Source organism: Lepidochelys kempii, chromosome 14, assembly GCF_965140285.1.
Source record: "Lepidochelys kempii isolate rLepKem1 chromosome 14, rLepKem1.hap1, whole genome shotgun sequence".
NCBI classification, from domain to species: domain Eukaryota; kingdom Metazoa; phylum Chordata; order Testudines; family Cheloniidae; genus Lepidochelys; species Lepidochelys kempii.
The window spans coordinates 2,588,793-2,609,451 of record NC_136393.1 but is presented as its reverse complement, the minus strand read 5'-3'; the positions used below and the strand labels follow the sequence as shown (position 1 = coordinate 2,609,451).

The window sequence follows — 20,659 nt, the reverse complement described above, 5'->3', positions numbered from 1 at the left end:
ACGAAAGCATCACAACCTGTATGTGGACTCCAAGATGTAGAGGCCTTCCAACAATTCAAAGAGTTATTTTAGTAGTCACCAATGAACTCTTGTGTTAAAGTGACCCATCACATGCTAAACACCACAAAACAAGCTCTGCAATCTGGGAAGCTACAGACACAAAGCCAGGTTTGGTAAAACAATAGCAGATCCTTGACTGAAGTCACAAGCGCAAATGAGTTTGTCCACATTTGTCCATTCCACCAAAACTAACAGTTTGGGCTGATTTCTGCATCAATGGCAGCCTCTGCTCAAGAGAGCATCAGGAGTAGAATAGCAGGGGGCTACAGGTCAGGACTGAGGGGCAGGGGCAGAACTGTCTGCGCGTGTGGGGAGCACAGGGCTGGAAATAGCAGGGAGCTGCAGGTCAGGACTGAGGGGCAGGGGCAGAACTGTCTGCGCGTGTGGGGAGCACAGGGCTGGAATAGCAGGGGGCTGCAAGTCAGGATTGAGGGGCATCAGCCGATCTATGTGCCTTGGAGCATATCTGTGACTGCCCATGGTATGCTCATCCCTGGCCAGCATTATCCAGTCCCTCGCTTTCATGGGAACTACATTCTCTGCCAGATGAAAGCCAGGAGCTCCTGGGCAGGCTGTCATCCCTCCAGGGAGTGGACACTGCACAGGGGATGTTCTGGCTTCGAACGCGTCTTGTTTAAACAAACAATAACATAGTATAGTCACTGCAGTTGATTAAAACACACAACAGACCGTGCACCTTTGGGGTTACTATAGTAACGGTTTTCACCAAGACCCAGCTAACCACACTGTCAATTCATCTTCAACAGCCGTCTGCAGCTGCTTAAGTTACTTCTTATTGCGGCTGTATCTCACGGAGACCCTTTGTTTCCCCACACTCTGCTGACAAGCTTCCTTGGTCAGCTGGATTATTGCCGCCACACCGAAAGGTCCCAGTTAGACGACAGGCTTGCAGGAGGCACCTTGTCATGCCAGACTACGTGGGGTCAAACATTACAGCCGTTCAGCCAAACTGTCTGCCCTGCCAAAGCCACCAGACTCAGGGGATTTATTCCCCATCCCCACGCTAACAAACGCCTCTCTAGAAGCTGTTTCAGGGGATGGGCCGACAGAGATTGAATCCCCAACCGCTCACAGCAGAGGGAACCTGCAGGCTCTGACTGCAACAGGAAGGGCTTTCTTTGACACTGCCAAGGGAAAAAGGTTCGCCTTTCTGGGGGAGGATGTGCCCTGCGGTGTCCCTGTCAGCCTTCCACTCAGACACCCGGGTCAGGGTGAGCCACCCTGCAAGCAGAGGAATGCTCCCACAGGAGCCCATCAAACAATCCGTTCTAGCCCCATCTAGTCTATGGCGCGTCTTATACTGCGCTCCTCACTGTCGTATTCGAGTGCCTTCCAGCTGTGCGTCCCGCAACATGACTAACATCTGTCACAGGTTTGTTCTCTCATCCTCTCACTGGTAGGAGAGGTGTGTGCAGTGGAATGTCTTGCTTTACACACACACACACAGCCCCATGTTAGACAAGGCAAAGTCAAAGGAACGTAACTTGCACTCAGAGCAGAAGGGGGTGAGGTTTGTGACGGTCCTCAGGTCCTGGGAGAGTTCATTCCCTGTCTTGGGCTGGTCCCTGGGAAAGCTCCGTCTCCTGCACAGATGAGCTTTACCCTTATTGTAGAAAGTTCCATTGTGCCAGAGGAATGAAGTCGCCGACCATGGTCTTCATCCAAGAGCTTTACTTGATCTTTAAGATATCTTGGGCCCAGGCTGATAAGGACTGAGACCTTGAACTTGAGTTGACATTCAATGGGGAGTCAGTAGAAGGAGTGCAGGACAGGTGTTATGCACACGTGGTAGCCAGTGCTGCCGTGGAGATGGACTGAAGCTTTCCGTACCAGGTATATTGTGGTGCTGTAATCCAGCCAAGAGAGGGTGAAGCCAGACCACTGTTCATCAGGATGGGGTAGAGACTCCTAAATAACCAGATATGGCAGTAAGCGTCATGGATAAAGCTACGTTTTAGTCACAGGTATTTTTAGTAAAAGTCATAGACAGGCCACAGGCAGTAAACAAAAATTCACGGCCTGTGACCTGTCCATGATTTGTACTATATATCTCTAACTAAAACTTGGGCCAGGGGGCCGTGGGTGCTCGGTGGGGGGGGGGGTCCGGAGGCGCCGCAGGTGCTCTGGCAGGGATGGGTGGTGGCACATGGCTCGGGACCCCCGCTGGTGCTGGAGGAAGGGGGGCTGGCAGGTTCCCTAACCAACTCCATACAGCTCCCTGGAAGCGGCTGGCATGTCCTTGCAGCTCCCAGGGGGAGGGAAGGCCGGGGGGACTCCACACGCTGCCCCCGTCATGAGCTGCAGGGGTGGTGCCTGCAGGCAGGGGCAGTGTGCAGAACTCCCTGGCCCCTCCGCCTAGGAGCTGCAGGAACATGCTGGCCGCTTCCGGGGAGCCCCCCCGAGTTAAGTGCCACCCCGCACCCCAACCCTCTGCCCCAGCCCTGAGCCCCCTCCCACCCCCAAACTGCTCCTTCTGCTGGCCCAGGGGCTGCCCAAGTGCTCAGGCAGCCCCGGAGCCGCCCAAGTGCTCGGGCAGCCCCAGAGCCAGCCGCACTGGCTGCTGCAGCAGTCACGGAAAGTCACGGAATCCATGACCTCCGTGACAGACACGCAGCCTTACTCAAGGATGCTGCTATAATGTGAGAGCTCAGAGTCAGTGGGGCATGCATGAGCCTCCTCTCCTATGGACACAAATAGATCAGTTGTGTGTATGTGTGTGTGTGAACCTTCAACTGCACCACGGTTCCTCACGATGCTTTCCTCTGCCGTGCTCAGGATCTGCTTCAGCCAACTGTTCTTCGCCCCTGAGCTGATCTCATCCAGGAACTGGGCCATCGTGGCAGTAGTGGTGCGGGCATGGGCTGAAGGATCGGTAGAGCTGTGTCTCATCTGCATATTGCTGGCACTTGAGTCCATGCAGTTTGACAAGTTTGCTAGTGGTTGCATATAGGTGTTGGACAGGACCAGAGAGAAAACTGTTTCTTGTGGGTCTCCACACGTGAGGGATCTAGTAGAGGAGGTGGAGTCTTCCATCACTACTGCTCGGTGAATCCTTCCAGGAAGAGCTCTGTCATGGATTCACAGTGTCTGGTCTATGCCCCAGCCCGTACCCAGTCCCTTGGGAGTTACCCCTTTAGTATGCCAAACTCCCAGGATCCACATAGTTCCACAGGGGTGGACCCATGGCCTCCATGACTCGGAGACTGGGTCTTTGGACAGCAGCAATCCATGTCAGTCTCCCTGGCTCCTTGAATGAATCCAGCCAAGCCAGAATTCTGTAGGAGGCTTGTCCTTGCCCCTTCAAGGTGAAATGCTCTCACTCAGTATGCGTAGTGTCACCAGGCAGCCTTTTCTAAAGGAGGTAACAATTTATTAGTCACCTGGCATACAGAATCTGAAAGGCCTTAAGTTAGCATAGAGAGGGAAAGGTTAAGATCCATGGATCACGTGACGACTGCCTGTTTTGTTCATTCGCTCTAGAGCACCTGGCATTGGCCACTGTCAGAAGACAGGAGACTGGGCTAGATGGCCCGTTGGTCTGACCCAATATGCTCACTCTTTCGAGCCATGCTGCTGTCGAAGCCATCTTGGCTCTCGTCTCTGTCCCTTTTCCTTTGGTTCCAGGTATCTCTGCGTGCTCAGCTCTTAACACAGCCACCTGACCCCTTTCCCTTTTTTCCTCCAGCTTGGGGCCACTGCTCTGCTTCCCTGCAGGGGAGTGGAGGGAAATCTCTTCTCTCTTGGTTGTTGGTCACTAGGTCTTTAAGTCCCAGCCATTGGGACTCTTCTGGATCTTTCATTCACATGTGTAGACTTTATTCAGCTTGTTAATGACTCTAGTCTCCAACCAGGTTGCTATGTGAGTCAAATGCCTCATCCCTTCTCTTCACTCTATGCACAGTGATGCAAAGCCAGTGGGAAACACAGGTGCACACAGGAATCATTAAAAAATTACCAAAATTCCCACATTCATCACAGGCTCAAATAGTTTTACCCTGGACCCCTGAGCTCCCTCTCCAATGAGACAGCTCTACCATATGGTCAACAGTGTCAAATGCTGCAGAGAGGTCCAGGTGGATGAGAATGGATGTATGCTCTCAAGTTTGTGGACAGCAGATCCTCCGCTGGTGCTGCTCATGGCATCCCTGAGAAGTGATACATGTTGCCTCTGGCAGCACTCAGCCTGAGTGAGAGAGAGACATGACTTCTAAAGCAGTGTCAGTGGAAACGAACTCTTGGTTCTCTGTTCACTCACAGACCCATTCACCCACCTTCCCTTCCCCCACTGCACCAAGAGGCACCAACGCATGCCCCTGTCTGCTCTCACCTGGGGAATGTGCTGCAGGGGTGCTGTGCAGGGGGTTTCCAGACAGAACAAGTTCTACCTCCACATGCTGAAAACCAGGGAAGTACCCAAGTGAAAGCTATAGGGCCTCCCTTCTTTCTTTCCCTCTGTTAAAGATCCCTTCACATCCACAATGGAGCCCCACAGAGGCTCCCATTCCCTCCACGTAGATTTGTCAAGAACAAATCATGTCAAACCAACCTAACATCCTTCTTTGACTGGGTAACAAGTCTTATGGCTGGGTGGGTGAAGCAGAAGAGGTCATCTATCTCGTCTTTAGTAAGGCTTTTATACGGTCTCACATGACCTTCTCATACACAAACTATAGAAATATAGCTTAGATGAAATTACTATACAGGTGGGTGCAGAAATGGCTGGAAACTACACAGACTAGTTATCAACGGTTCAAAATCAAGCCGCAAGGGCAGACTGAAAGGGGTCCCGCAAGGATCTGTCCTGGGTCTGGTTCTTTTCAATATCTTCATAAATGATTTGGATATTATGATTATGATTTGGCATAGAAAATACACTTGTAAAGTTTGCAGATGATATCAAGCTGGGAGGGGTTGCAACCACTTTGGAGGATAAGATTAGAATCTTATCCTTGAGAAAATGGAGAAATGGTCTGAATCGCATAGGATGAAACTCAACATGGAGAAATGCAACATACTACACTTAGGAAGGAATAATCAATTGCAAAAATACAAAATGGCAAATGACTGCCTAGAGAGTACAGTAGAAAAGGATCTGGGGGCTATGTTGGATCACAAACTAAATCCAGGGCTACACTAGGACTTTAGGTCGAATTTAGCAGGGTTAAATCGATGTAAACCTGCACCCTTCCACACGAAGCCCTTTATTTCGACTTAAAGGGCTCTTAAAATCGATTTCCTTATTACACCCCTGACAAGTGGATTAGCGCTTAAATCAGCCTTGCCGGGTCGAATTTGGGGTACTGTGGACATAATTCGATGGTATTGGCCTCCGGGAGCTATCCCAGAGTGCTCCATTGTGACCGCTCTGGACAGCACTCTCAACTCAGATGCACTGGCCAGGTAGATAGGAAAAGAACCACGATCTTTTGAATCTCATTTCCTGTTTGACCAGCGTGGCAAGCTGCAGGTGACCATGAAGAGCTCATCAGCAGAGGTGACCATGATGGAGTCCCAGAATCGCAAAACAGCTCCAGCATGGACTGAATGGGAGGTACGGGATCTGATCGCTGTATGGGGAGAGGAATCTGTGCTATCAGAACTCCGTTCCAGTTTTTGAAATGCCAAAACTTTTGTCAAAATCTCCCAGGGCATGAAGGACAGAGGCCATAACAGGGACCCGAAGCAGTGCCGTGTGAAACTTAAGGAGCTGAGGCAAGCCTACCAGAAAACCAGAGAGGTGAACGGCCGCTCCGGGTCAGAGCCCCAAACATGCCGCTTCTATGATGAGCTACATGCCATTTTAGGGGGTTCAGCCACCACTACCCCAGCTGTGTTGTTTGACTCCTTCAATGGAGATGGAGGCCACACGGAAGCAGGTTTTGGGGACGAAGAAGATGATGATGATGATGAGGTTGTAGATAGCTCACAGCAAGCAAGCTGAGAAACCGGTTTTCCCGACAGCCAGGAACTGTTTCTCACCCTGGACCTGGAGCCAGTACCCCCCGAACCCACCCAAGGCTGCTTCCTGGACCCGGCAGGCGGAGAAGGGACCTCTGGTGAGTGTACCTTTTAAAATACTATACATGGTTTAAAAGCAAGCATGTGAAAGGATTACTTTGCCCTGGCATTCACGGCTCTCCTGGATGTACTCCCAAAGCCTTTGCAAAAGGTTTCTGGGGAGGGCAGCCTTATTGCGTCCTTCATGGTAGGACACTTTACCACTCCAGGCCAGTAACACATACTCGGGAATCATTGTACAACAAAGCATTGCAGTGTATGTTTGCTGGCGTTCAAACAACATCCGTTCTTTATCTCTCTGTGTTATCTTCAGGAGAGTGAGATATCATTCATGGTCACCTGGTTGAAATAGGGTGCTTTTCTTCAGGGGACACTCAGAGGAGCCCGTTCCTGCTGGGCTGTTTACCTGTGGCTGAACAGAAATGTTCCCCGCTGTTAGCCACGGGGAGGGGGGAGGGTTGAGGTGGTAGCCACGCGGTGGGGGGGAGGCAAAATGCGACCTTGTAATGAAAGCACATGTGCTATGTATGTAATGTTAACAGCAAGGTTTACCCTGAAAGAGTGTAGCAACTGTTTTATAAAATGTGTCTTTTTAAATACCGCTGTCCCTTCTTTTTTCTCCACCAGCTGCATGTGTTTCAATGATCACAGGATCTTCTCCTTCCCCGAGGCTAGTGAAGATTAGAAAGAAAAAAAAACGCACTCGTGATGAAATGTTCTCTGAGCTCATGCTGTCCTCCCACACTGACAGGGCACAGACGAATGCGTGGAGGCAAATAATGTCAGAGTGCAGGAAAGCACAAAATGACCAGGAGGAGAGGTGGCGGGCTGAAGAGAGTAAGTGGCAGGCTGAAGACAGGGCTGAAGCTCAAATGTGGCGGCAGTGTGATGAGAAGAGGCAGGATTCAATGCTGAGGCTGCTGGAGGACCAAACCAGTATGCTTCAGTGTATGGTTGAGCTGCAGCAAAGGCAGCCGGAGCACAGACCCCCGCTACAGCCCCTGTGTAACCAACCGCCCTCCTCCCCAGGTTCCATAGCCTCCACATCCAGACACCCAAGAACGCGGTGGGGGGCCCACCGGCCAACCAGCCTCTCCGCCACAGAGGATTGCAAAAAAAAAAAAGGCTGGCATTCAATAAATTTTAAAGTTGTAAACTTTTAAAGTGCTGTGTGGCATTTTCCTTCCCTCCTCCACCACCTCTCCTGGGCTACCTTGGTAGACATCCCCCTATTTGTGTGATGAATGAATAAAGAATGCATGAATGTGAAGCAACAATGACTTTATTGCCTCTGCAAGCAATGATTGAAGGGAGGAGGGGAGGGTGGTTAGCTTATAGGGAAGCAAGAGTGAACCAAGGGGCGGGGGGTTTTATCAAGGAGAAACAAAGAGAACTTTCACACCGTAGCCTGGCCAGTCATGAAACTGGTTTTCAAAGCTTCTCTGATGCGTACCGCGCCCTCCTGTGCTCTTCTAACCGCCCTGGTGTCTGGCTGCGCGTAACCAGCAGCCAGGCGATTTGCCTCAACCTCCCACCCCGCCATAAACGTCTCCACCTTACTCTCACAGATATTGTGGAGCACACAGCAAGCAGTAATAACAGTGGGAATATTGGTTTCGCTGAGGTCTAAGCGAGTCAGTAAACTGCGCCAGCGCGCCTTTAAACATCCAAATGCACATTCTACCACCATTCTGCACTTGCTCAGCCTGGAGTTGAACAGCTTCTGACTACTGTCCAGGCTGCCTGTGTACGGCTTCATAAGCCATGGCATTAAGGGGTAGGCTGGGTCCCCAAGGATACATATAGGCATTTCAACGTCCCCAACAGTTATTTTCTGGTCTGGGAATAAAGTCCCTTCCCGCAGCTTTTGAAACAGACCAGAGTTCCTGAAGATGCGAGCGTCATGTACCTTTCCCGGCCATCCCACGTTGATGTTGGTGAAACGTCCCTTGTGATCCACCAGAGCTTGCAGCACTATTGAAAAGTACCCCTTGCGGTTTATGTACTCGCCAGCTTGGTGCTCCGGTGCCAAGATAGGGATATGGGTTCCGTCTATGGCCCCACCACAGTTAGGGAATCCCATTGCAGCAAAACCATCCACTATGACCTGCACATTTCCCAGGGTCACTACCCTTGATATCAGCAGATCTTTGATTGCGTGAGCTACTTGCATCACAGCAGCCCCAACAGTAGATTTGCCCACTCCAAACTGATTCCCAACTGACCGGTAGCTGTCTGGCGTTGCAAGCTTCCACAGGGCTATTGCCACTCGCTTCTCAACTGTGAGGGCTGCTCTCATCTTGGTATTCATGCGCTTCAGGGCAGAGGAAAGCAAGTCACAAAGTTCCATGAAAGTGCCCTTACGCATGCGAAAGTTTCGCAGCCACTGGGAATCGTCCCAGACCTGCAACACTATGCGGTCCCACCAGTCTGTGCTTGTTTCCCGAGCCCAGAATTGACGTTCCACAGCATGAACCTGCCCCATTAGCACCATGATGCATGCATTGGCAGGGCCCATGCTTTGAGAGAAATCTGTGTCCATGTCCTGATCGCTCACATGACCGCGCTGACGACGCCTCCTCGCACGGTATCGCTCTGCCAGGTTCTGGTGCTGCATATACTGCTGGATAATGCATGTGGTGTTTAATGTGCTCCTAATTGCCAAAGTGAGCTGAGCGGCCTCCATGCTTGCCTTGGTATGGCGTCCGCATAGAAAAAAGGCGCGGAACAATTGTCTGCCATTGCTTTGATGGAGGGAGGGGCGACTGATGACATGGCTTACAGGGTTGGCTTCAGGGAGCTAAAATCAACAAAGGGGGTGGCTTTATATCAAGGAGTATTTCAGGCAGGACTTCATGGAGGGTTCCAATAAGAAATGGTGCACCTAAGTTATTGTTCTATTGGAACAAGGAGGTTAGTCTGGCCTCTGATTGATACATGGCTAGATTTACCTCGCTGCACCTTCTCTGTGAGTGACTGCAGTGTGACCTAGAGGAATGAGTCCCCTAGACAGGGGACGGGGGGAAGCAAATGAGTACAAAACAAATCTGGTCTATTTCTTGTTTTGATCCACTCCATCTATCTTTTACATCTTTGGCTGGCAGCAGACGGTGCAGAAGGACTGCATGCCATCCACATCTCATGGCTGCTCGGCAGAAGATGGTACAGTATGACTGCTAGCCATCCTCATCTCTTGCCTGCCCGGCAGAAGATGGTACAGTACGACTGCTAGCAATCCGTATTGCCTGCCTGCTCACCATAAGACAGTTCAATAGGACTGACGGCAGGACTAAAGAGAATGACCTGGTCGAGTCACTCCAAATTTAGTCCCTGCGCCCATGTCTGCCCAGGCGCTCCCGGCCAACGTGACCAGGAGCACCTCGGACATGACGATGACGGCTACCAGTCGTATTGCACCGTCTGCTGCCAGAAGGCAATGGGTTGCTGCTACTGTGTAGCAATGCCGTACCACGTCTGCCAGCACCCAGGAGACATAAGGTGACGGTTACCTGAGCGGGCTCCATGCTTGCCGTGGTATGGCGTCTGCACAGGTCACTCAGGAAAAAAGGCGCGAAATGATTGTCTGCCCTTGCTTTCACGGAGGGAGGGAGGGAGGGAATGGGGGCCTGACGATATGTACCCAGAACCACCCGCGACAATGTTTTTGCCCCATCAAGCATTGGGATCTCAACCCAGAATTGGGCAGCGGAGACTGCGGGAACTGTGGGATAGCTACCCACAGTGCAACGGTCCGGAAGTCGACGCTTGCCTCGGTACTGTGGAAGCACTCCGCCGAGTTAATGCACTTAATGCACTTAGAGCATTTTCTGTGGGGACACACACACTCGAATATATAAAACCGATTTCTAAAAAACCGACTTCTATAAATTCAACCTAATTCCATAGTGTAGACATACCCTAAATAAACTAAATGTTGCAAAAAAGTGAACGTCATTCTGGGCTGGATTAGCAGGAGTGTTGTAAGGAAAACATGAGAAGTAACTCTTCCACTTCAGTCAGCACTCAAAAGGCCTCAGCTGGAGTACTGTGTCCAGTTCTGGGCACTACACTTCAGGAAAGATGTGGACAAATTAGAGAAAGTCCAGAGGAGAGCAACTAAAATGATAAAAGAGCTAGGAAAACATGACCTACGAGGAAAGATTGAAAAAATGGGTTTTTTTACTCTGGAAAAGACAAGGCTGAGGCAGGACATGATAATAGTCTTCAAGTACGTAAAAGGTTGTTATAAAGAGGAGAGTGATATATTATTCTCCTTAACCGTTGAGGACAGGACAAGAAGCAACACACAAATTTCAGCAATGGTTGGACATTAGGAAAAACTTCCTAACTGTCAGGGTGGTTAAGCACTGGAACAAATTACCTAGAGAGGTTATGGGTTCTCAGTCATTGGAGATTTTTAACAATAGGTTAGACAAACACCTGTCAGGGATAGTCTAGATAATATTTAATCCTGCCTCAGTGCAGGGACTGGGCTAGATGACATATTGAGGTCCCTTCCAGCCCTACATTTCTATGATTTTCCCCCCACCCTACACAGCCCGTTTTCCTGCTCTCAAGACTAGGCAACACTAACTCCTCCCATTCATTACAATAAAACGACCTGACCACAGGCTGTTTCTGCATTTATGCTTTATTAACCATTTATTGTTTGTATTTATTTTACTCTCACATTACAATCTTGGAGTTTATTTTTTTTAATATCTTTTTATTTTTGTAAAATAAATAGAGATAAGTGAACTTTTAGGTAGGATGCTCTCCAGAGCCTTGGTTAAACTTCATGATTGAATTTTTGCATCAGACCTGTGAAAACAGCGCCCAGACACGCACAAACGCTTAGATGAAAGCTCAACAGGCAGAGTCAGTTAAAAACCATACTCCTGGCTGCACAGGCTGGGAGGGCGCTCAGGGAATGCTGGTATGAAGACAAAGCAGCTTCCCACGATGCACCTTTGCATTTTGCCAGGTATCGCTTGTTCTTTAAACAAATCCACTGATTGAGGTTAAAAATCTATGGTGTTTGTAAATAGTGCATGTTAGTCAGTTATCTGCAAATCCCAACCTCTGTCTCAATGCTGGCCAGCACGCCTGTCCTTGGCCATTCCCTGAGCTCAGAGCCACACGCAGAGGGACAGGCATGGTAATCAGAGGGTCGAGACTGGTACCACTGCAACAGACACTGGGGCAAGTAAACCTGTGTGTAACAGCAGCTCAATGGGCCACCAAGAGAGGCAATTTTTTTTTAAGCTCATCACTAACTTTTGGAAGTCCACACCGTAGAAAAACACAGAGGTTTAGGTAAAACAGCAGCTCCTCCAGATTTCCTTCCATCGCTTTCGATTCAGCATCCTGTGAGGTGGCCCCTAGATCACCCTAGGGTACAGAAGGCTGCAGTTGTGCTTGTGAGTGGGGGGCGCGCCCCAGCTGGGGTACCTGCCTCAGTCCCCTCAGCTCAAGCCACCTTGCAACAGGAATACTTTGAGATTTGCAGACAGCAGCATTTTACTATTTGACTTTTAATGGCAGAGCACAACAGTCTCCTGGGTGATTCTGATGCCATGGCATTGCCTGGCTGCATTCAGGCTGCGTGAATGCTGAATGAGCATCTCCGGAAGCAAAATGCTCTGGCATGTTAAACATGGTCAGCCATCCCCAGCTGAGTTCAGTGGGGGAGGTGAAGCTACTGCCCACAACAAAAAGCAACAATGTTGTTCATTTCTTTTCTCATTAACACTACTGTCATTGACTTAGGTACCTCTGCTGGCCTGTGAGTAATGGCGATGCCAGAACCAGAATGGAGAGAGTTTTCCTAGCTTTGGATAGCTTAGCATCATCATTGTTACTTTACAGGGTTTTGTTCTTCCTGCCCAGCTGATTCACATCTAGACAGTACTTTACTGGGGAAATGCTCCCTTCAGCTTTGCCACCTCCTTCCCCAAATCAATCTCCAGACACATTCTGGATTCCAAGGGACAGGAATCTTCATTACCAACAGGCATGAAAGGAGTGGGAGAGGGTATTAGCTTTCCCTAGAGATTGGGGACAAGATGGTCTTGCACAAGGCAGAAGGATCTGCTGTTGGCCCCTCTCCCTCCAGGACGGCAGTGATTCTCTTGTGATCAGAACATACACATGGATGCCCAGATGTGTCAACACACAAGGACATGCCAATGCAATGCGTATCTGCCTGGGTTCATACAGACACACACAAATATGCCCAGATGCATATACACCAAGGTGCATGCAAATGCACATGTATACAGCTGGGTGCATACAGTCACGTATGAGAAAATGTTCACGTCCATTAGCTAGCCGAATATTAGCACTTCTGAGCAAAAGGAAAGCCTATGGTTTAAGGCAGGGCTACAACAAGCCCTCTCTCTGTCTGTAGTTGTCAGGACATCTCATGTGGCTTTGGGGGCGTACTGTGGGCAAAGGGACAGCGACTCCTGAAACAATGGAGTGAATAAGAAAGTCTTTCACCCCATTCATCTGCACTGACATACGAAGGTGCCCATGAACAGAAAGTAGTGACATCAGTGACGATCCAATTTCCTTAGAGCACAGAAGATGTTGCTCATTTTCTTGGTTCTCCTCCATCTGGATGCAGAGCTATATGGCCTGTCAGTGTTCCACACTGCTCCTATTCTCCTTACCTGCAATCACCTTCCCTCTTCCTCCTCGCTGCCTTGCATGCTGATCCACTCACTCTGTCTGTACTTCCACTGGAGAAGGAACATGAGAGAGGGAGGCCAGCAAGCACAGCAGATGATTTCCTGTCTCCCTTCTCTCTGTTACACACAGATTGCTCAAGACTAGGTGTGATATTCTGCAGGCGGCCAGCTGGGATCCTGTTGTCTGCCAGAGGGACTGCTCTTTGGCACAGGATACGTAACAGAGGGGTCACTTGGTAGGATGAGAAAGCATGGAGCTGTAGGTGAGTCCTGACTTCATTCCTTAAGTTACCTAGACCCCCATGAAACAAAGGAACAAAGACTGAAATAAAAGCTCCTCACAAAGGTATTGTCTCATCCAGTCCTTTGGAGCCTTGGAACCATGTTTGTAACAGAAGCAACCATTGAAAACAAAAAAGAAATGTTCCTTTTCTGTAGTTTTTAGAGGTTATGGCTGAAATGAAAACAGGAGATTGTCTCTCTTACCACCTCTCCAAGTCATCAGTAGCTGAGTCAAAAGAAAAAAATATGTTCAGGTTATGGGTGGCAGCAGCAGCAGCCAACACTAAACATTCACGTCGATCATTTCTCTATCTACATTACAGGTGAGACATAGCCCTGCCCGCTGGGACTCTCCCTTTCTCCAGTGAGGCTGCTGTTATCTGATCCGCTTTTCCACCGAGTACACTGAGATGTAGTAGTCATTGCTTCCAACTGCCAGGTGAGGCTGTGGGACAGAGAGCAAACAAGTGAAATATGCAGGAGTCATGGGGGGAGGGAAAAAGAAAAGAAAGGGGCAAAACAATTTGGGCTACAAGATACAAATCAGCCCAGGTGGTGAGTCTCAGCATTCTGAGCAATGCTGGCCAGATGCTAGGGAACTCCTAGCTGGGTCTGCCATGGTAGCTACAACAGTTTCCTCCACCTGTCCCAGGATATATGTCATTGTTTGCCACTGTTTCAGCTGAAGGCAAAAATTATGGTGGCCCTTAGCTGCCAACTTCTACTATAATTCTTCTAAATGATCAGAAATGTGTTTGTTACAAACAATCCCCTGGATTGAAAACTAGCACCCTTGTCTATCGAGAACCCCAGGAGCAATTCCAGGCTTCGAAGAGACCAGGACTAGAGGGTTTCTTTGTTTGCTTATTTTAAAGGAGACAAAATTTTCAGACTTGCTAACCCCCTCTTCCCAGCACCCAAACCTTTCATTAGGTGTTTGACTTCTTGCAGGGTGATTTCCCACTGCAAAGGAGCAGCAGACAGATGCACAAGCTCCCCTTTATTGCCTTCCTCCTCAGGATGTAAAATGCACATCCAGAGAAACCACTACCCCAGTCCCCCCCACCCCGGCCCCAGATCGGAGGGCCAAAAGCATGTTACATCATAGCTCTTCTTCCGCTCACTGCTCTCTCCACTGCTTCAGGCTCTTCATCAAATGCCACTGTCCTTTCTCATTAAATGTAAACCACTTATGCCCTGACCCTTCAAGGTTCCAACATGACTGCCTCATTTAACTTTCACCTGCTCCCTATTCCCCATTCAGCTACTTTCTGCTCCTCCTTCTATCTCCCTCACCTATTCCCATCTCCAGCTGTCTCAGGCCATACTGCAAATGTGTGACATCTCCTAATTAAACAACTACCAGACACCCTCATTCCCCTCCTTCTAAAGAACAGTGCAGAGTCACCTGCTTTGCGACACATTCCCATTGCAAGACCTCTCTCCACCCTGTTTTGTTCTGAATTTTAAGAACTCTTGCCTTTAGATTGTGCAGGAACGCTTATATTTTCAGCAGGTTTTTTTTTTACCGCACAGCCCTATGCACACCTACAGTGTTATATGGTGGTAAAGTGGGTTCGGTCTACATTGCTGAGACAGCAGCCGCTTCTGAGGCATTTGGTGGTGGTATCAGTTTTAGAGGAAAAGCAACAGAATAAAGAGGTGCTCCGTAATCTGGGCTAAATATTGGCTTGTCTCATGTGTATGTGCTGGTGGAGAGAGCTGGCTCCTGTAGAGTAGGATGGCGGTGCTCGCTGAGTTCTAGGCTGACACACCTTACAGAACAGCTCTGGCATAAGCTGTCATGAGCGAAAAGCTAAATCAAGAGGCAGTTCCAGAGCGAAGTGAAAAAATGGGCAGGCAACCAGTGATCAAAAATGGCTCTGAAGTTTGGAATCCTGTTCTAGCCCTTAGTGGGCATTTCTGCACCTTAATTAACTGCTGCACACTTTGGTGCAACGGGCCGTATTTGCACAGGTTCGGCCCCAGAGCAGCATGCACTGCTGTTGGGATAGGATTGCACTGCACTGACAGAGCAGGGTGGCTTCCTGGACGGAAGCAGCTAGGTTGCAGGTTAGGAACTAAGGTGCACTTGTGTTGGGCAAGACTGTGCAGCAGCCCCCTGTACAAGGGGAGGTCTTTAGTCATTGTGACCAGCCCCTTTTTCACAGAACTTCACTCAGAACTGCAAAAAAAAAATTCCGAAGTGAAAAAGAAAATACAGACCCAATGAGGATGGAAAGCCAGGCAGCTGATGGCTCCGACTCTCTGTCCCATAAATCCATCATAGTATTTGATATTGTTGATCAGCTCTCCATTCCCATTGTAGATTGCAGTGAACTGATTCATTGAGCCACTGGAAGGAAGAGAGATCACCATATACTCACCACATTCTGACAATATTCTTCATTTCTACATAAAGGGTTTTCTACTCACTACTGCTTGGCTATGGAGACGGGAGTCATTTATAAAGCAAAAGTGTGTACCATGTGTTCTTATAAGCAAAGAGATTGGTTTTAATCCATGCTGCAGCAGCCTCAGCACAGAGAGATTTATAGACAGGCTCGAACTGAGGATCTACCCGTTCTGCTGTAAATTCAAGATGTAAAATATATAGAGCCAATGAAAGTGCATGTTCCCCTAAGGCGGTTCTCCCACAGCTACCATGGCACCGTGATCGTGAAGTGGATGCTGGGGCCCCCCTCTCAGTCCTGCCATACACCTGCTGCCTTTGGGTAGGGAGTCTGACACACTGAGAACTGGCAACACCCTGCACCATCACTCTGAGTCACCAGTGCAAAGGTTTCAACAACACACAAAAGGGTTAAAATACCTGAACTGCACACATGGGAATGAAGCGGCACTGGTCATAGCAAAGGGGAAAAAGAGACATGAATGGTATTTGTAATGATGGATTTCGTCTCTCTTTGTTCCACAGAGGAGGTGGGATGGGGTCAGAACCTACCATGCAAACAGATTGGCCTGTGGGTGAATGTCCAGGGCGGTCAGCCCTTTGACTATCTGAAGGACCTTCACAGACTCTGGCATCCTGGGGTCGAAGAAACGGACATCTCCATTCACACTATCAACAGAGGAGGTTCACAACATTAGACTCTGTCCCACTGGAAGTGCAGCCGCAAAAGCCCCAGAGAAAGGCCACTCACTTGCCTGTGAACAGACCACCATGACGCACAGCAGAGCCATAACTGGGCATTTTAGTGCTCGGGGCAAGCAAGCCTACTTGTGCCACCTACAGTTTTATTCTGTCATTTCTCTGCCCCCGCGGCTTTGCGCCCTGGGCAGCTGCACTGCCCGGGTTATGGCGCTGACAGAAGGACTACACCTGAGGAGAGATTCAGCCCAGTACCACCTCTCCCCGTCTATGTCCCGCATTGTGACCTTATCCACCCCAGCATCATTTGTTTCCAGCAGGATCCACAGTAGGCTAGATACTGTACACACACAGAAAGGAAAGAATGTTCACTGTCCTGAAGAGTGACCACTATCTTACCCCACCCCCATCGACATGACAAAAGTGCTTCCATTGGTATGTCGCACACAGTACAACAAGCCATGTATGAGGCCCCAGTTCCTTTTCCTCCATCCAGTGTGACTGCTACATTCCAGCTGCAGGCAGTAATCCAAGGGGCTTCTATGGAACTGCCCATTCTGCCAGTTATTTGGACTCTGGTCCATAAGCCCCCTGCTGTTCAGAGTACCCTTTGGAGCAGATGTCAGCAAATGCTGATTAACAGCTTGTATCTTCTAAGGGTTGCTCCAGGCAAAGCTACCAGTGCAGAACAGAACTGGCCCTAGATACAGCCAACAGGGTAAGGCAGCAACAAAGAAAAGATTCATAGCTGCTCTGACCCAGTGAAACAGACACCAGGGGATGAGATAAGCAAGATATAAACTGAATAACAGCAGGTTCTAACTAGTATGAGGATGTCAGACTCCACTGGGTCTAATGCTGCTGAGAGGCCCAGTGATAACCAATAGAGACAGCGATCCTGAACCAGCAGTAATTAGAAGGACACTGGTCACCTTTAACACAGCTGTTTCTGAACTGTGGAGCTTATGTAAAGATGACTGAAATGTCATAGAAATATCAGTCTGCACAAGCGGGGGCTGGAGTATTTCAAGGAACTAGCCCAGCCCCAAACAATGGGATTTTGAGATCAGATGAAAATTTAAAAACTCAGTTGCTGATTATTCCTTAAGCAGAGGGGTTATTAAAGCTAGATTACTTTATAGGCACAGGTGGCTCTCTGTACCGGACATGCTGTTCCCCACCCCCTCCCCACCACTGACATATTTTCCCCACAATTAAGCACAATTAAGAAGTGAGTCTAAGGCACAGCTAGCTGGGCCTACCTCTTTCAATGCTCTATGAAACTGTAAAGCTGAGATTTTGGAGTAAGAATCCTTAAAGGGCTACTAGATACTAGGACAATCTAATCATGGCACTAGCGGTTAGATCAAAATGGCTGGACAACGGGCCACATGACTATCCAGCCTAGGTGTCACGATCCCTTTAGCCGTATGAGTGAGCTTTCCCAGGTGATCTGGTTACAATGGTCAATTCTAGGTTATAAACTCATTCTCTCATGCTTTTTGATCCAGATGAGGGTCCTCTAGGATTTCACTGGGTAATTAGTGCCAGCATTGCCGATTTAGTGACTTTTTGGTTTCCCTAGTGAGAAAATAAGTGTCCAAGTGACCAGCGATGAATCTAGCGACTGTCACTGCCAATCACCCTACCAATCAGAGGAAGATGTCACCCATATGTATAGTAACAAAATCATTCACAAACAGCTCAAGTGTTAATAAAATCCGCTCTTTTTACTACATTGTGCTGCACACCAAGTCAATGTCATTACGTCTCAATTGAGCACGTCCTCGGAAGGAGTCACATTCCAGGGCTGCTTGTGCAGAGATTGCTACAACCTGCAGGCGAGGAAATGAAGTCTGTGGAGGCTAATTAAATACTTTGCTAAAGCCAGGCACATGTTGGAGAGAGCAGCACATTTGCCAGGGCTTGTTTTTATCCAAATGTTCTTTCTCTCCACTCTGTAGTAGGCAGCACACCCTGTGATGCAGGGTAAGACGGCTAATGAAGCGGGCTGGGCGGGGGAGGCAGGTTAACTAGCGAGGAGAGCCGTACGGACGGAAGGTGGGGTGGGATGAGACAGGGCCATGGCCCCAGTGGAACGGGGGGCACCGTGCCTCCAGGGATGAAGCCCTTACTACAGGATCAAAGGCAGAGCTAGCTTGATTTCAATTCCCCTTTACTCCTTCCCCTGGCTTGGCCTGGGGTTAGCTGCCCAGCTGTTTTCAGAAATCAAACCCTGGAAGTGCGGGGAAGGGGTCCAGCGAGCGGATTTTTGTTTTTAAATCTACTTTCTTGACTCTCTGTAACACCAAGCTCAGGCCAAGCGAATGCCCTCTTCCCCCCGGCTCTGGGCTCTCCCTTTCGCTAACCTGCTGGCTCAAATCCAGGCTGGCAAGAAAGGAGGCTCAGCTGAAATTAACCAACCCCAGCCGTACTGGGCTGCAGTGTACAGAGCGCCCTTCCCAGTGACCAGAAGGCTGCAGTTTCCTTCCCAATGAGCAGAAGGCGCCCTCCTGATGATGACGGTGTACTGGTGTAGTTGCTCCTTGCATGCAATAAAATGTAGTAAGAGCATGGAATGGATTTTAACAACACTATTGAGATGCTTGTGAATGATTTTGTGACTACACTCGTGTGTGTGTGTGGGTTTGTCTGGTGACTTCCTGCTATGTGGAGTTGGCAACACAAATGTCTGAGGCACTTCAGGAAATAGTTATACTGGAACCAGTTGCTGGTGAGAATTCTTTTATAAAAGCCACTCTTCATGGATACTGTAGTTATTCTGAGCCCAAAGGCATTCCTTTCTGGAGAGGAAATGAACTGCAGGATGGCTTGTTTGACCACAGTCCTGTTGCTTTGGGATGGGGGACCAGACATTTTCTCCTGTCTTTCTGACACTGCTGAGGAGGATGTGGTGGAGAGGAAGCGAGGCATGCAAGGCAGTGATGCCGACCTGGCTCCCTGGGATTGCTGAGGGAGATTATGAGGAAGATTAAAAACTCTAACACAGGAGAATAACAAATCTGGCAGATGCACCATCTAAGCCCCTTTCTAAAAACCGTGATAAATTTTGCCACTCTATCCCCTGCCTCCGGAAAGCATTACGTCCTGGAGAATTAGGTTCTGTTTTCATTCTGTAAACAAGGAAGAAGAGCATCTCTGTGGACAAACTGCATCTTTGTGACTGTAAATTGTATTCTGCTGTCCCTTTAACAGGCAAATAAATATCGGCTGCTCTCCACACAGTATTTACTGAGCAGCAGAAATGTCTTTATGTGTAGAAAATTGCTATATGGTGAAGTAATCCAGCACAGCAATATGCCCAGAGGATGCAAAGTGAACGTCCTCTCACCTAGGACCCCCACAAGGCCATTTGCAATAAGGAAGCAGAAACAGAGCATACAATGTCTCCTTGAGCCCCCTCATTCACTTCCAGGTAGGCTACAGGTTTCTTTCCTTCTCCTTCCCTTCCCTCACCAAGTTTTGGAGCAGGAGTTAACTGCTGAGCTGAAATGCCAAAGTGCAGAGCTTTACCTTCTTTGGTGTTGACATATCAGTGACCAATTTTTAAAGGGAGGGGAAAATATCTCCAATATTCAAGACCCTTTTACCTGACACTCATGATGTTGCCTTCAGGATGTTTCTGCAAATATGCTTTCACAACCCAAGCTGTGTGCTCCCGGTAGGTCATGACGCGGCTGAGGAGCAAGCAGAGAAAGGGGAAACTTTTTGGAAGGAAGGCAGAGGAAATCTGAGGAGGCACAGTGAGCTCCTCTAATATCTGCAGCTGGAGCTCTGCAGCTAGGGACCTTCTGAGTCCTGCTGGTTGAAATCACGGAGGTGAAGAAAAGGGCCATTCCTTCTCACACCTCTGGCCTTTGTTAGCAAATCTGGGGGCCTAATGATGCAGGACATGATCCTTGTCACTAGGCAGGGAAGTACCACAGAGCTCCGAGTCAGCTGAGAAAATCCCTGAACCAACAGGCAAGGTTGCTGAGGTGGGATAATATTAATGAGCGGGACTGGGCACACAGGTACCATAACGAAGGCTATAAAGGGCTCACTGAAACATTACAAAGTCTTTCAGTGACGCATTCTAGTTACTGAAGCCAGCGTGACAGCTGGCAAGTGCACTCTGAATGTGGAGCCTTTGCGACAAGAGACCAGTAAGACTCAGGGTGGAGATCATTTGCCAGTCAGGGGGACTGCAGTGGGCTAAAGGGAATGCTGCAGTTCGTTACCATTCACTCAGAGCCATCCTCCTGTCATAGACACGGATGGAGCCATCACCGAGCCCTGCCACGATCAATGAGCGGTGAGAGTCACACGACAGGCTGGTCACACAGCTGTCAGCTCCTGTGGGGATATCCTAGGGACAAAGCACACACACAAACCAGGCTGAAAGCGTAAAGCGCCTCCTAAATCCACAGCCCAAAACAGGAAATATTGAGTACATCTACACGGCAATAAGAAA

At 49.1% G+C, this 20,659-nt stretch overlaps 1 protein-coding gene across 5 annotated transcripts in view; it reads right to left on the bottom strand.

Annotated features, from left to right (window-relative positions):
• Positions 1-8,287: 8,287 nt before the first annotated feature.
• Positions 8,288-20,659, bottom strand: part of RPTOR (regulatory associated protein of MTOR complex 1) — a 313,806-nt gene continuing 301,434 nt past the window's right edge. For 4 of the 5 annotated variants that reach the window (XM_073312077.2, XM_073312081.2, XM_073312080.2 and 1 more), the window contains 5 exons: positions 20,427-20,554; positions 19,797-19,883; positions 16,039-16,155; positions 15,300-15,429; positions 8,288-13,518 (listed from right to left, as the gene is read on the bottom strand). In XM_073312077.2, coding sequence (XP_073168178.1) covers positions 13,450-13,518; positions 15,300-15,429; positions 16,039-16,155; positions 19,797-19,883; positions 20,427-20,554 — 531 coding nt within the window. In that variant the 3' untranslated portion in view covers positions 8,288-13,449. The remainder of the gene's footprint in view (positions 13,519-15,299; positions 15,430-16,038; positions 16,156-19,796; positions 19,884-20,426; positions 20,555-20,659) is intronic. The other variant, XM_073312078.2, reaches the window with a different exon arrangement.